The sequence below is a fragment of the Chironomus tepperi genome, unplaced genomic scaffold, assembly GCF_022539635.2.
Source record: "Chironomus tepperi strain 1889 unplaced genomic scaffold, CSIRO-AGI_Ctep_v1 contig_364, whole genome shotgun sequence".
NCBI lineage: Eukaryota > Metazoa > Arthropoda > Insecta > Diptera > Chironomidae > Chironomus > Chironomus tepperi.
In genome coordinates this window covers 3,162,264-3,174,293 of record NW_027226486.1, presented here as the reverse complement: position 1 = coordinate 3,174,293, position 12,030 = coordinate 3,162,264, and the positions used below count along the sequence as shown (strand labels likewise).

Here is a 12,030-nt window from a genome sequence, read left to right as displayed (position 1 = left end):
TTTTTTCTAATAAATCTTCTTATTCCTTCTTATTTCCATCTACATTTTCTATGAGAATTAAATCCAAACGATAAAGTTTTTCTGAGCGATTTTAAAAGAAGAAAAAGGAAAAGCTTTTTGAATCACAAATGAAGTGAAAAATATCTCGGAACAGAAATTTTAATAATTGTTAAGATATTCTATTGTGTTCATTTTATTTATGGTATGAATTTAAAATTTTATGATAAAACTTTCTCACAGTTGTTCTGATTCAATTTAACAATTTGTTGTTGTAATTTATTCTAAGCTTGAAATGAGCTTAGAGATTTTGGAGTTTTGTTTGTTTTTCGGGCGGCACAAAGTGATGAGCCACTGTTTTTGCAAAAAATGTTTTGAAATCAATTGTCACGGTCCTGTCAAGATGCAGTCATAAGTGTAGAATCCTATGTCTATCCATGAACAGCAAAAATGAAGAAGGTTCCTCCCTTTGTTTAATTTAATCATTAAATCAAAGTTTCTTATGCAAAAACAAACCATTTTTCCTTCTCATAGTCTTTACTTTAATGTATGTAAATGTTCCTCCCAGGAACAACATCCATGCCATTCATATTCATATATATCAAAAAATATATAAAAGAACTCGACGATAAAAATAAAATAAAATATCTGACATGAAAAAATCACATTTAATTTAAAGTATAATATATGAATGTGTCATCATGCTTCTTTTTTCCATTTTTTGCATGTGGATATGAATCCCTTGATATATGCTTGAATCTCAATCAAAATGAAGCATGAAACTTCTTTTCATCATCCATTAATTGAATTAATTAACTTTTTTTTTCATACAATAAGTTGTATTCATCCACTTGAGCAGTTCCTTTGCTTTCTTTAATGCTTGTTATACAAAACAACAAAGCATTTATTTATTATTATGAGCATACGTACAGTTATTGTATGATTTAATAAATATGTGGATTAAAAATACATAATTTATGTGGGTATTAATAATTTTCTAGGTTGTTGGATTCATGAATATGAATTAAATATTATATGAGGATGTTTACATTAATGAAGGATTATTTAAAATTAATATTTTTTTCTGTATATTGTTTATTTTTTGGCAATAAGTTATGAGATTGGTGATGAAATAAAGTCACGTAAGTGTTGCTTTGGGTTAAAGGATATGAGAGAATATGTGTGACGATGGGATCAAATTTACTTTAAGATTTTGATAGGAGATTGTTCTTTGTTGATATTAAAAATATGTTTTAAAGGAGAAATTGGGGTTATAGCTGTAGTGAACGGAAGATAATCTTAAATTATTATCTCGAAAAGCACAAATCGGTAGAATGATCCAAAATCAGGAATCTGGAAGACGTGACTCTAATTTGGTGTCGGATTGGGTTTGAATCGATCTAAATTAAACACTAGGAAGGTGAGGACATCACTCTGGGTTGATGTCGGATTACGATTTAATCGATCCAAAATTCGGCTCCAGAACGACAACACTCTGCTTTTATGCTAAATTAGGTTTGAATCCAAGACTAGGAAAGTAAGGCTCTGGCTTGGTGTCGGAGTATGATTTGATCGATCCAAAATCCGGCACCAGACTAGTAAGATACTGAACTGATGCTGAATAAGGCTTAAATTCTAGACGATACTAGAGTTACGCTTGTTGAAATGCTGGATCGAAATCCAGGAATTCCCCAGAGTTACAAAATTGATGAATGAACCGATCTTGGTTATTTAGGTACAAAATCTGGTTTGAATCTAGATTCCCAAACGAAAAATAGCGCCTAAAGTCTCCAAAAGCTACTTGGTGCCGAACAGTGATGAAAGAATGTCTACATATTGTGCGGATGGAGAAATTTTTCTAATTAGGTGACATATCCAGAAACAGAGTCAGATGGACAGCTTTTTGTTGTTACTAGAGTTCCACATAAGAACATGATCTCAGTAAGTAAGCAAGAAAAATTTGATATCATATGAAATGCCCAAAAATGACCAAAAATTATCAAAACTGACCAAAAAGCTATTAATCTGCTCAACAAATTTAGTCTCTGACAAGAATTAAAACCATAGATTGCAATTTTGTTGTCCATCCAGATTGCCAATAGACTTATAAGATTGCATTGGTAGGTTTGCATCCACATGATCTGATTCCTAAAAATCAATATTCATGCTTCAACAATCACATTGAACTTGGATCCATGGCTAATAAAAATCCTTAAAAATTTTATGCATTTGAAACGTTTCTCATCATCCCTTTCAAGCCATATCAAATATTCTCATATACATTACATCATCTCCAGCCATCAGATGTTCACATCTCAAAAAATATGACACAATATATTGAAAAATAAAATGAAAATTTCATCTGCCACTGATGTGGTAAAAAAAATGACAAATTGAATCTTATTTCCTCGTCTGCATACAACTATGAATATGATGGAAGTGAAATATGTATGTTTGTATCTATAAAATAATAAGAAGAGAGCTTTTTTATTACATTTTGTCTAGGAAAGTCTCTTTTTATGATCACATTAAAGAACGGCAATATGAAATCGAAGAAGAAGTCATGAATAAAAGTTGTTCATCATCATTTTGTATTTCACACTCTATTATTCACAGTTGTGGGCAGTTTGTTAAGCATGGCACACTGACAGGCTGGAAAAATGCTTCGAAATGTCTAAAAATTGACGACTTTTGAGCTACTTTTTGAGACTTTGGAGCTAAAATGTCGTGTCATGGTTACACTTAGGTTTGTCGTGCTACTAAAGTCTTTGGTGTGAAATGACACAGGCAAGGTTCCGTTTTCAGAAGTATTCATTAAACCAAGCTCCATTACCGAGTTCTCGACTTATTTCCATACTTATTTACTTCGCTAGCGGTACAGATCAATTGTAATTCACGACCTGCCCTTGATTCCACCTGAATCAAGCTTTATCGCTGGTTCCTGTCAATTCCCGATTCCCAGTGCAATTAACATCATATTCACCACCAAACTCACTAATCCAACCCCAAAATCATAACTTTAACACAGATTCATCTCATCCTCATAATAACCTACTAAAAAATAATCTTTTATTAAGTTCAAGTCATGTGTGAATGTACATAAACTTTTATGGCGGGAAGTGCAAAAACTTTCCGGCATTTTCGGAAGCTTTTCTTTCCATCTACGCGTGAAAAAACTTCTTTAACCCCTTTTTTTTCATTTATTTCACAAGTTTGTGGCACAAATAAAAGGCATGGAAGTGCCAACAAGAAGAAATGAAGAAAAAAATTCCCCATACGATGTTTCATTCCTTTTGTGTCTACACAACAGAGGCTCGGAAATATGACTGTAAGCACATATACACAAAAACACAACACAAAATATGAATAAAAAGTTTTGTTACAATGTTTTGACATAGTTATGCTGTACATCCCCAGGCAATTTTTAAGCAACAAAAATAAAAATTTAATAAAATTTATGAATAAAAAACAATCACAAAAATTGAATTTATTTATGCTTTATGCTTCACTGCTATATTATTTAGTCGTGTGAAAACGACATGGAACAGTATGGAGTGGACAGCATCAAATGAGAATAAATTATGACTAATTGTCATCTAATTAAGTTTTAGAAATTGTGAATACTTTTTTTTGGACACATAATGAACCGTTTCCTTTTATCTTATTTCCGTAATGATAATCAACAAAACAGCAACACATGTTTGACATTATCACTTGATAAAAATAAACAGAACAAGTTTGAATGACATTTGTAAGCGGGTTTTGGTGAATTTTATAGGAGTGTCATGAATGGACAATAGGTTCAATACCAATAGGACAACGTATTGGTAACTGCATCACTACGTCACCGCATGAACGGCAAGACGCGAATTTACCATAACGTCTGATTATGACTCTTTTTTTACAGTGAAAATTGCAGTTCCGCCTCATTGTGTCGCTTAAGATCTAGACACCATTATTCATTCTTAAAACTAATTGTTTTGGCCATATTAAGGTCCCAGTTTAGTTGGTTATTTGATGTCAAAATATAGATTAGTACTACAAACTATGATTCTAGGTACGAGTGTAAATATCGACGACAAATTCAAACATTAAGAGTGTAAAGTATTTGAATTTAGGTCTTCTTGAAGTCTGGGTTTCGATGAATTTTCTAGACCGAGACCGGGGTTAGCATCTCAATCTCGGTCTCGGTACCAGGAGCCCTTATTTGAATGTAAATTGGGATTTTGCCTTTGGCTATCAAATACGAGTAGAAGAGAGTGAATTTAACTTCCCGAGCGGTACGAAATCAGTCTTTACTGCGCCATCAAGGCAATTAAGTGTCTTACTATTGATTCGGCTTATTGGTAGTGACCCAGCAATCACGTTATTCTGTTCAAGCTCATACAATTAAGTTGTAATTTAGCAAATATAGTTCAGTTTCAGAACAAAGTTTAATTATAGAATAAAATTGTCTTAAAAAAGCAATTTTAATTTACTCATGAGACATGAACCATTTATGCATCCTTAATATATAGATTTTAATGAACCTTGTTGCTTGAATATTGCTTTAACCAAACTTATTTGAAGAATAATTTGATTACAAAGTTGCAGTACAGCAGAATGATATACTGCATGATGTAATTGCAAAGGTGTATCAAATTTATAAATTAATTACAATTTCTTACAGGTTCATGTACAGCACATGAATCCAGAAAAAATCTCAACTAAAGTAAATTCACAAGAAAAAATTTCAATTTTCTGAATGTTCATTTCAGTATGAAAATGTTCCTAATAGTTTCATTACATAAAGGTTCAATCAACATACTCATATCATATGGAATGTTGAATGCTGTAAGTGCATTCGTTGAAAAACTGATTACAGCTACCATGCACATGTATTGTTAAGCAGTAATGCAATCACAAAATTTCTAAAATTTCATTTCAAGAAGCACTTGTCGTGTAGAATATTATCAGACAAATAGACAAAGAACTGTTCACATGCTTCATATGCTCAAAATTAATGAAATAAGAACGAGTAAGTTTGAAAAAAATTAAGGTAAACATAACAAGAATTCAGTATACGTGCAACTTTCATAATGAAACTTCAAATTTTGTTTGTTTTCCTTCTGTATATCCAATTTTTAGCAGCAGAATATGCACCTTCGGTAAGGTTAAAGAAATATTCTAGTCATAAAGCCAAATCAATGTCAAAAGCAATTAATGAAACGTTATGCCAAGAGCAATTGGATTTCTTTCATCAATCCTTCAAACGAAATGAGATTTGGGCTTTACTGTGTAAGTTCAGTGATGAAATCTTTTAAGTTTTTGAGTCGTTCATAAATGACGGATTGTGATTTTTTAGAGGAAGATGGTTTGGCCTTAAAATTGGTGACATTTCAATATTAATGTGGAATTCTGCTATTTTGACTAGGCAGACATACCAGGTTCCTTATTCGACTGGGTTCATTGTCTGACTTTCAACGATCTGATAGCCAGATTGTCTTAATTGAACTAATAATTCTTTAACTTCCTTGCTGTTTGATTGTCGGACTGTCTGTCTTCTTGTCTACCTGACTACTTGAATATTTAACTCACTGACTGCCGGATTGCCAGATTCCTTAACTTCCTGATTGTCTGATATCCTGATTACATTAACTTCTGACTCCTTGACTCTCTAACTATTTGACTGCTTTACTGTCTATCTACCTAACTGCCTGAATATCTGACTACTTCAATGCATGACTCTCTGACTGTCAGAAAGCCTGACTGTCTGATTGTCTTATTTTCTGGCTGTTTGAACTTCTGAATGGTTAACTGCCTGACTACCCAACTGAATGACTGCCCAACTGGTTAACTATCTGACTACCAGACTGCCTAATTGATTGACTGCCTGTTTGACTAAACGTTATATTGGTAACTGTCTTTTTAATTACCAAATTGATTGACTAACTGCCTGATAGCTAGCTTCTTGACAGTCCGAATGACCATTCACAATGCTGAAGTTGGTCATTCCTGACTGCCTGACTTGCTGACAACCTAGATCTTTGACTATCTGATTGATTTGTCGTCTATCTGCCTATTTACCCGCTACCTGTCCTCTAATAGCCTGACTGTCTAACTCGTAGAATGTCTAACAGCCAGCCTGTTAACTATTGATATGCCTAACTTGATAGATCAATTGACGTCATTTAAGAACGACCATAAAAATAAATTTAACTCAACAAAAACTCAATTTTCAGTTTTCGATTCGTGGTCAAAAATCCAATCAGGATATTTTGCTGGCAATTACATCGATTTGGGTGATTATGATCAGTGTATAAAATTTCAACTTCCAACAACTCATGTTGGTACGATAAAGGGAAAACAATGTTATATGTCATTTGAAGCGATACCGGAGGCCTCAATAACTGAACATGATAACGCAATAAACAGCTCATTCGATTGGACTGTAATGTGAGTTTTTTTGTGTGCCTTGATTGAAATTTTATCACCAAAAAAAATTTATTTTTTATTTATTTTTATAGTTCAAGAATCGCTAGATTTTTGGATACACATCTGATAAATTCAATATGCATGCCGGCATCATGCTCAGTTGAACAGATCATTGATTTTATGAACAACGACTTTCGATTGTTGGAAGATTTTATTGTCGATGGTACTTGTATGGAATTGGATGATGTTACTGGCTTACAATCAGTTGATGTAGCATTGATGTGAGTTGCATAAATTGTTTGAGTGGATTTTTTTTATTATTGAAGCATAAAAACAAATGCAGGGAGTTGACGGGGATTATATTGATGAGTTTATGCTTTTGGGGAGGGTTATGGGGTGCTGAACTAAGGTGGAATTGGATGTGCTACAGTCAGTATAAGCCGGAATTGGGGGAATTGAAGGTCATTTGAGTTGACTCGGCTTAAATTGAACCTAGTCTTGTATTATCTAGAATTGACTTGAATCAAGTCGATCTAAATTAAATCAACTTCGAGTAAATGGATTCTGATGTTGGTTCAAGTCCTATTTAGTATGTCAATTGGTATCCTAGCTAGAATTTAAATGATTCTGAAGCCTGTACTACAAAAATATGTTTAGTTATCAATGATTCTTCAGTTTTAAGTACTAAATTACTCTTAAGCCAGATTTGGCTCATTCCTGGGTGAATAACTTACTGGATTTGTCTAATCAATGTCTAATTGCATGGAAGACTGATCGCATTAGAATGTCACTAGACGTCCTAGTAACTAGACAAATCATTAACCCGAAATAGCAAAGAGCGTGCGCTCAAGAGCAGATTAAGCTGAGATCAACGCTCACGAGCATGCGCTCATCCAGTATATTTCAGTAGATAATGCCCTAGCTCTTGAAAAATATTTTTGCCGGCTAGGGTGGTGTTTTTCCCTTCTTTTTCTACAATCTTGGTCATATCACTAAGGCAACCCTGTAAATTGTTGTAAAGTGTCTTATGTGTCATACCCAGGCCTCCTCATTTCCATTATCACTCCCAGGATCATTTAATCTTAGGACAAGATCTAAACATACCAAAAGACACATCTAAACAGGGTAAACAGTGATACCTCATAAATCCAACTCAAGCAGAACAAATCAATCAACAAAAAACCCAATCCACATCTCATAATCCCCATCAGCATAAAAAGCACAACTCAAAATTACTCAACAAAAATCCATCATTCCCGTTCATGCATCCAAATCAAATAAATCAAATATATTTATTTTTTTCACAGTTTGATATTCGGTGTATCAATCATGTTGATGCTTTTGAGTACAATCTATGATTTATTTATGCATCAAAAATCAAAGGAGCCAAACAAATTGCTAATATCATTCTCCGTCTATACAAATGGCAAAAAACTGTTCGACATGACTGAAAATAAATCCACAATCAATTCACTTCACGGATTACGTGCATTGTCGATAATCTGGATAATGTTTGGACATCGTATTACGAATCAACTTGGTTTACCATATCGAAATAATAATGAATTATTTGAGTTTTATCAACAATGGTACAGCGTTATTGTTTATGCATATTCAATTGCTGTTGATACATTCTTTTTAATGGGTGCTCTACTCTTAACTATGTCAACATTACGTGCTATTGAGAAAAATAATTTAAATATTTTACGGATGATATTTCATCGATATTTACGATATACGCCGGTACTTGGTGTTGCGGTGTTGTGTACGATAGCACTTCCGAGATACTGTACTGGTGGACCATTGGAATTTGGTGATTTTCGGGAAAAGTGTGTGGATTATTGGTGGTCGGCGTTATTGCATGTGCAGAACTATGTCAATCCTGATAAATTGTGTTTGAATCATACTTGGTGAGGATATTTAATTAATGCTATGGATGTTTCAAGACATCCAGTCAGATTTTGCTCTACAGGAGCAAAATATTTGAAAGTTTAACGATCGAAAAATATTTGAATTTTTAACGGCTTTGAAATATTTGAATTTTTAATGGTCAAGAAGGACATTTCAATGCATAACGGTCAAAAAATATTCAAATTTTAAACGGCCAAAAAATATTTGAATTTTGAGCGAAAAAGAAGAATATTTGAATTTTTAACGATTATGAAATTTTTGAATTTTTAACAAATGAAAAGAATTTTTCAAATTTAACCGGTCAAAACGCAGTTAAATTTTTAACGGCCACCAAATATTTGAATTTTTATCGACTAAATATCATTCAAATGCTCAATTTTGTAACCTTCTCTGAAATATCCATAGCATGCCCATCCTAACTCCATCCATCATGTATTCTCTAACATATTGATTTTCTCCCATTTAGGTATCTCTCAGTTGACTTCCAACTATTCGTTATTAGTCCCTTTTTAATCTGTGGTATTAAGAAATACGCCAAACTAATTCTAATAATACCAGTCTTAGTCATTCTATGTTCCATATACATCTTCATGATCTCTATTGTTTTTGATGTTCATAAAACGCCGCGTACATACGACGAAGGTGAAATTTACCATAGATGGATTTATCATCCAACTCATGCCAGGTAAGTCAATAGAGGATTAACTTAATGATTCCCTTCATTATATGTGCTTCTAATTTTAGAATTCAGTCATGGCTTATTGGGATGTCACTCGGCTATTTATTACACAATAAGCGAAACGAAAAAGTCAAAGTCAATTGCATTATTGATTCATGTCTGCTGATTATATCCATTCTTGTATTAATAGTAATCATATTAAGTGCACATATTTTTTCAACACCGTACATTAGTAGCAGTTCAACGATTCTATCGAATGCAATTTATATGTCATTGCATCGTATTGGATGGGCATTAGCATTGGCATATATTATATTTAGTTGTGAGAATCAACGACGAGGTTCAATTATACGATGGTTTTTATCGCATCCATATTGGAAGCCAATTGGAACAATGGGACTTAGTTTATATATTACACATTTGATTTATATGATGTTCACAATGATGAATACGAAGCAAGTTCCATTTTTCTCGTTTTGGACGACTGTGAGTATTGAAGGTTAAGGTTCCGATTGACATGTGAGTGGCATATGGTAGTTGGATGGTTGCTGATTGATGGGTAGTAAAATGTGATTGACTTGAAGAGCTGGGAAAGTGATGTGTTAAGTGTCAGGCGTGTGAGTCGGTTGTTTGGTGTCTTAAAGAACTAAAAAGAGTATCTTAAGGCACTTCTAAGCTATTAATGGCTACTGACTTAAAACAGTTTAAGCTCCAAAGTGTAAATAACATGAACATCATGTGAATATTTGTCATATTGGCATGTTTTGGAATAATTGAGGTAAATCGGCCTCTGGTAGGAATCAAACCCACGTCCTCATAACAGAAGAGGGTAGCAGATATTCGGTCTGATGCTTAACCGGTCGACCGCCGAGGTCTTATTCGCGATATGACAGATTCACCTATACATACTCAAGATTCCACTCTAGTTCGACACAAAAGAGCATCCTTCAAGTCATGCCAAGTCACTAGCCCCAAGATATCATAACCGTACCAAACCAGCCACCAACCATTCCAACTCCCACTACCACATACTGTCAACCGGGACTGTTGAATTGAACTTGATTAATCTTTATCACCTTGTTATTGTTTTTTTTTTTTGTTTTATAGCTGCATACATTCTCTGGTGATTTATTCCCATGTATTTTGATTGCTACGTTCTTTTATTTGGCATTTGAAACACCATATCTGCTTATTGAGAATTATTTTTATAAAAAGTTCAATAAAACTGAATAAATTATTATTTTTTGGAAGGAGTTTCGAGGGGTTTTATTGGGAATTTGAATTTGGGAGTTTAAATTTTATTTCCGCGAGGATGTATGGATGCTATGGAAAATAATGAGCATGCAAGGCCAGATTCGATGAAATTCAGCATTAAATCGGAGTCAAAACTACCTGGAGCCGGATTTTTCGATCATTTCTATGTCATGTGCTTCCCGGGAGGTATAGTTCTGTTTTGATAAGGGACAAGACAACCTCGAAAGGCACAAAGCGTGAAAAATTCGAAAAATAATGTGTTGAGCTCAGTGTAAATGTTGAAGAAATCAATTAAGTGCCTCGTTGGTGGAATAGGCAAGGGGCTAGGCTCAAATTTAAAAAAGTAACACGAAGGTTGTCGGTTCAAATCCCAAACCAATTTCTAAATTATAATTTTATCTTTAATACTTGTTCTTTTTTGGTAGTTTAGATACTTTGACTGCTTAATGCAATGAGATTTAGCCTTAATTGGAGCTCTAGGAATCGTTGGATATAGGAACAGATCAAGAAGTTGAAGTATATCCTAAAGATTGGAATATTGATAGGACAGATCTGAAAATGTCACAGTGTGCCTAATTTTACCATTCAAATAAGAAAAAACCGTTACATGAAAACCTAACCAACCCCCACTTAAATCAATGACATTCCATGCTATTTTAATTTAACAGTTGCCCGCACAAAGAAGGATATAAATTAAAGGATATTGTTACAGATTTTAATTTTGAAGTCCTCAATACTTGTAAGGCTCAAATTAAAAGAATCGTAATCGGATCAAAAAATATCTTCGATAATTTCACTAGAAGGGTCTCTAACAATTGTGTCCAAATTTAGCTAGCTGAAGGCAATAAACCCACATTCAATCCTTTCCCCTCGAACACAATTCCAACAGCTTTAAACCATTAAAAAGTTTTTAGAAAGAAATTTTTCGGTATCGATTTTCTTCTTTAATTAAATTCCATACTTTTCCAATTCGTACGTAATCATTACACAGCAGTTCTTATTTTACACAATCATTTAGAGTAACTTAATATTTTTTAAGAAAAAAATTCAATTCTGGGAAGAGCAAAAAAAAAGCACTTTTCTTGTATCGTCTCATGAGATTATCACTAAGCGGATTTGAAAGCATCTAAAGTGTCAAAATCTAAGCACAAGAACCGTCAAAACAGAAAAATCAATTACTTTAAAAATATTTAATCTATTTCACAATTTTTTTTTCTGACATGCACTTCCCGTCTTCAATTTTTTTCCACTTTTTGTCAGTCGATAAATTAAATGGGTGTGTTGGAAGTAGGGGTTTCAATCCCGGGATCCCGCATCCCGGGATCCCGGGATCCCGGACGTTTTTCCGGTCCCGAAATCCCGGGATTGGAGAAGCTTCAATCCCGGGATTACGGGATTGAGAATTTATTTGATGTTGATACAAAAACTTCAAGTTTAAAGTTTAAAATTTTAATAAATTTAAGAACCACACGTTTGAAAATCATGTCTAATAATAAAATATAGTAGTTTCATCCACAATTTTTGAAGTTAAAGTTAAAAATGAGGCTTTACAGTATCAAATAACAAAAATTGATTGAAACTTTCTTTAAAAATTCATATTAAATTGTTAATAATTGAAAGGCCAGAAATTAAATTTATTTGTTTGTAATTTCTTAAAATTCTGTTAAGGCGTACCAAATTTCTCAAAAATTTAGGCAAATTCTGTGTTAATTATGCTTTCTTGATATCGGGATTTCCCGGGGAATCCCGAATAATCCCGAGATCCCGAAATTTCT

The 12,030-nt window shown here is 33.4% G+C and overlaps 2 protein-coding genes across 11 annotated transcripts in view; one reads left to right on the top strand and one right to left on the bottom strand.

Moving 5' to 3' along the window:
* LOC139095278 (tachykinin-like peptides receptor 99D) overlaps nucleotides 1-12,030 on the bottom strand; it is a 110,768-nt gene that overhangs the window by 45,673 nt on the left and 53,065 nt on the right. The window lies entirely within an intron of this gene.
* On the top strand, nucleotides 5,074-10,255 carry LOC139095319 (nose resistant to fluoxetine protein 6-like). Its single transcript, XM_070646643.1, has 7 exons — nucleotides 5,074-5,274; nucleotides 6,219-6,432; nucleotides 6,504-6,692; nucleotides 7,719-8,321; nucleotides 8,789-9,007; nucleotides 9,067-9,487; nucleotides 10,109-10,255. The coding sequence occupies exons 1-7, from the start codon at nucleotides 5,076-5,078 to the stop codon at nucleotides 10,232-10,234; spliced, it is 1,971 nt and encodes a 656-aa protein (XP_070502744.1). The 5' UTR covers nucleotides 5,074-5,075; the 3' UTR covers nucleotides 10,235-10,255.

Coding starts and splice junctions, on each gene's coding strand:
- LOC139095319 (XM_070646643.1), top strand. CDS start 5,076: ATGAAACTTCAAATTTTGTTTGTTTTCCTTCTGTATATCCAATTTTTA. Junction 9,008..9,066: donor TATCATCCAACTCATGCCAG/GTAAGTCAATAG, acceptor TTCTAATTTTAG/AATTCAGTCATGGCTTATTG. Junction 9,488..10,108: donor TTTTCTCGTTTTGGACGACT/GTGAGTATTGAA, acceptor TTTGTTTTATAG/CTGCATACATTCTCTGGTGA.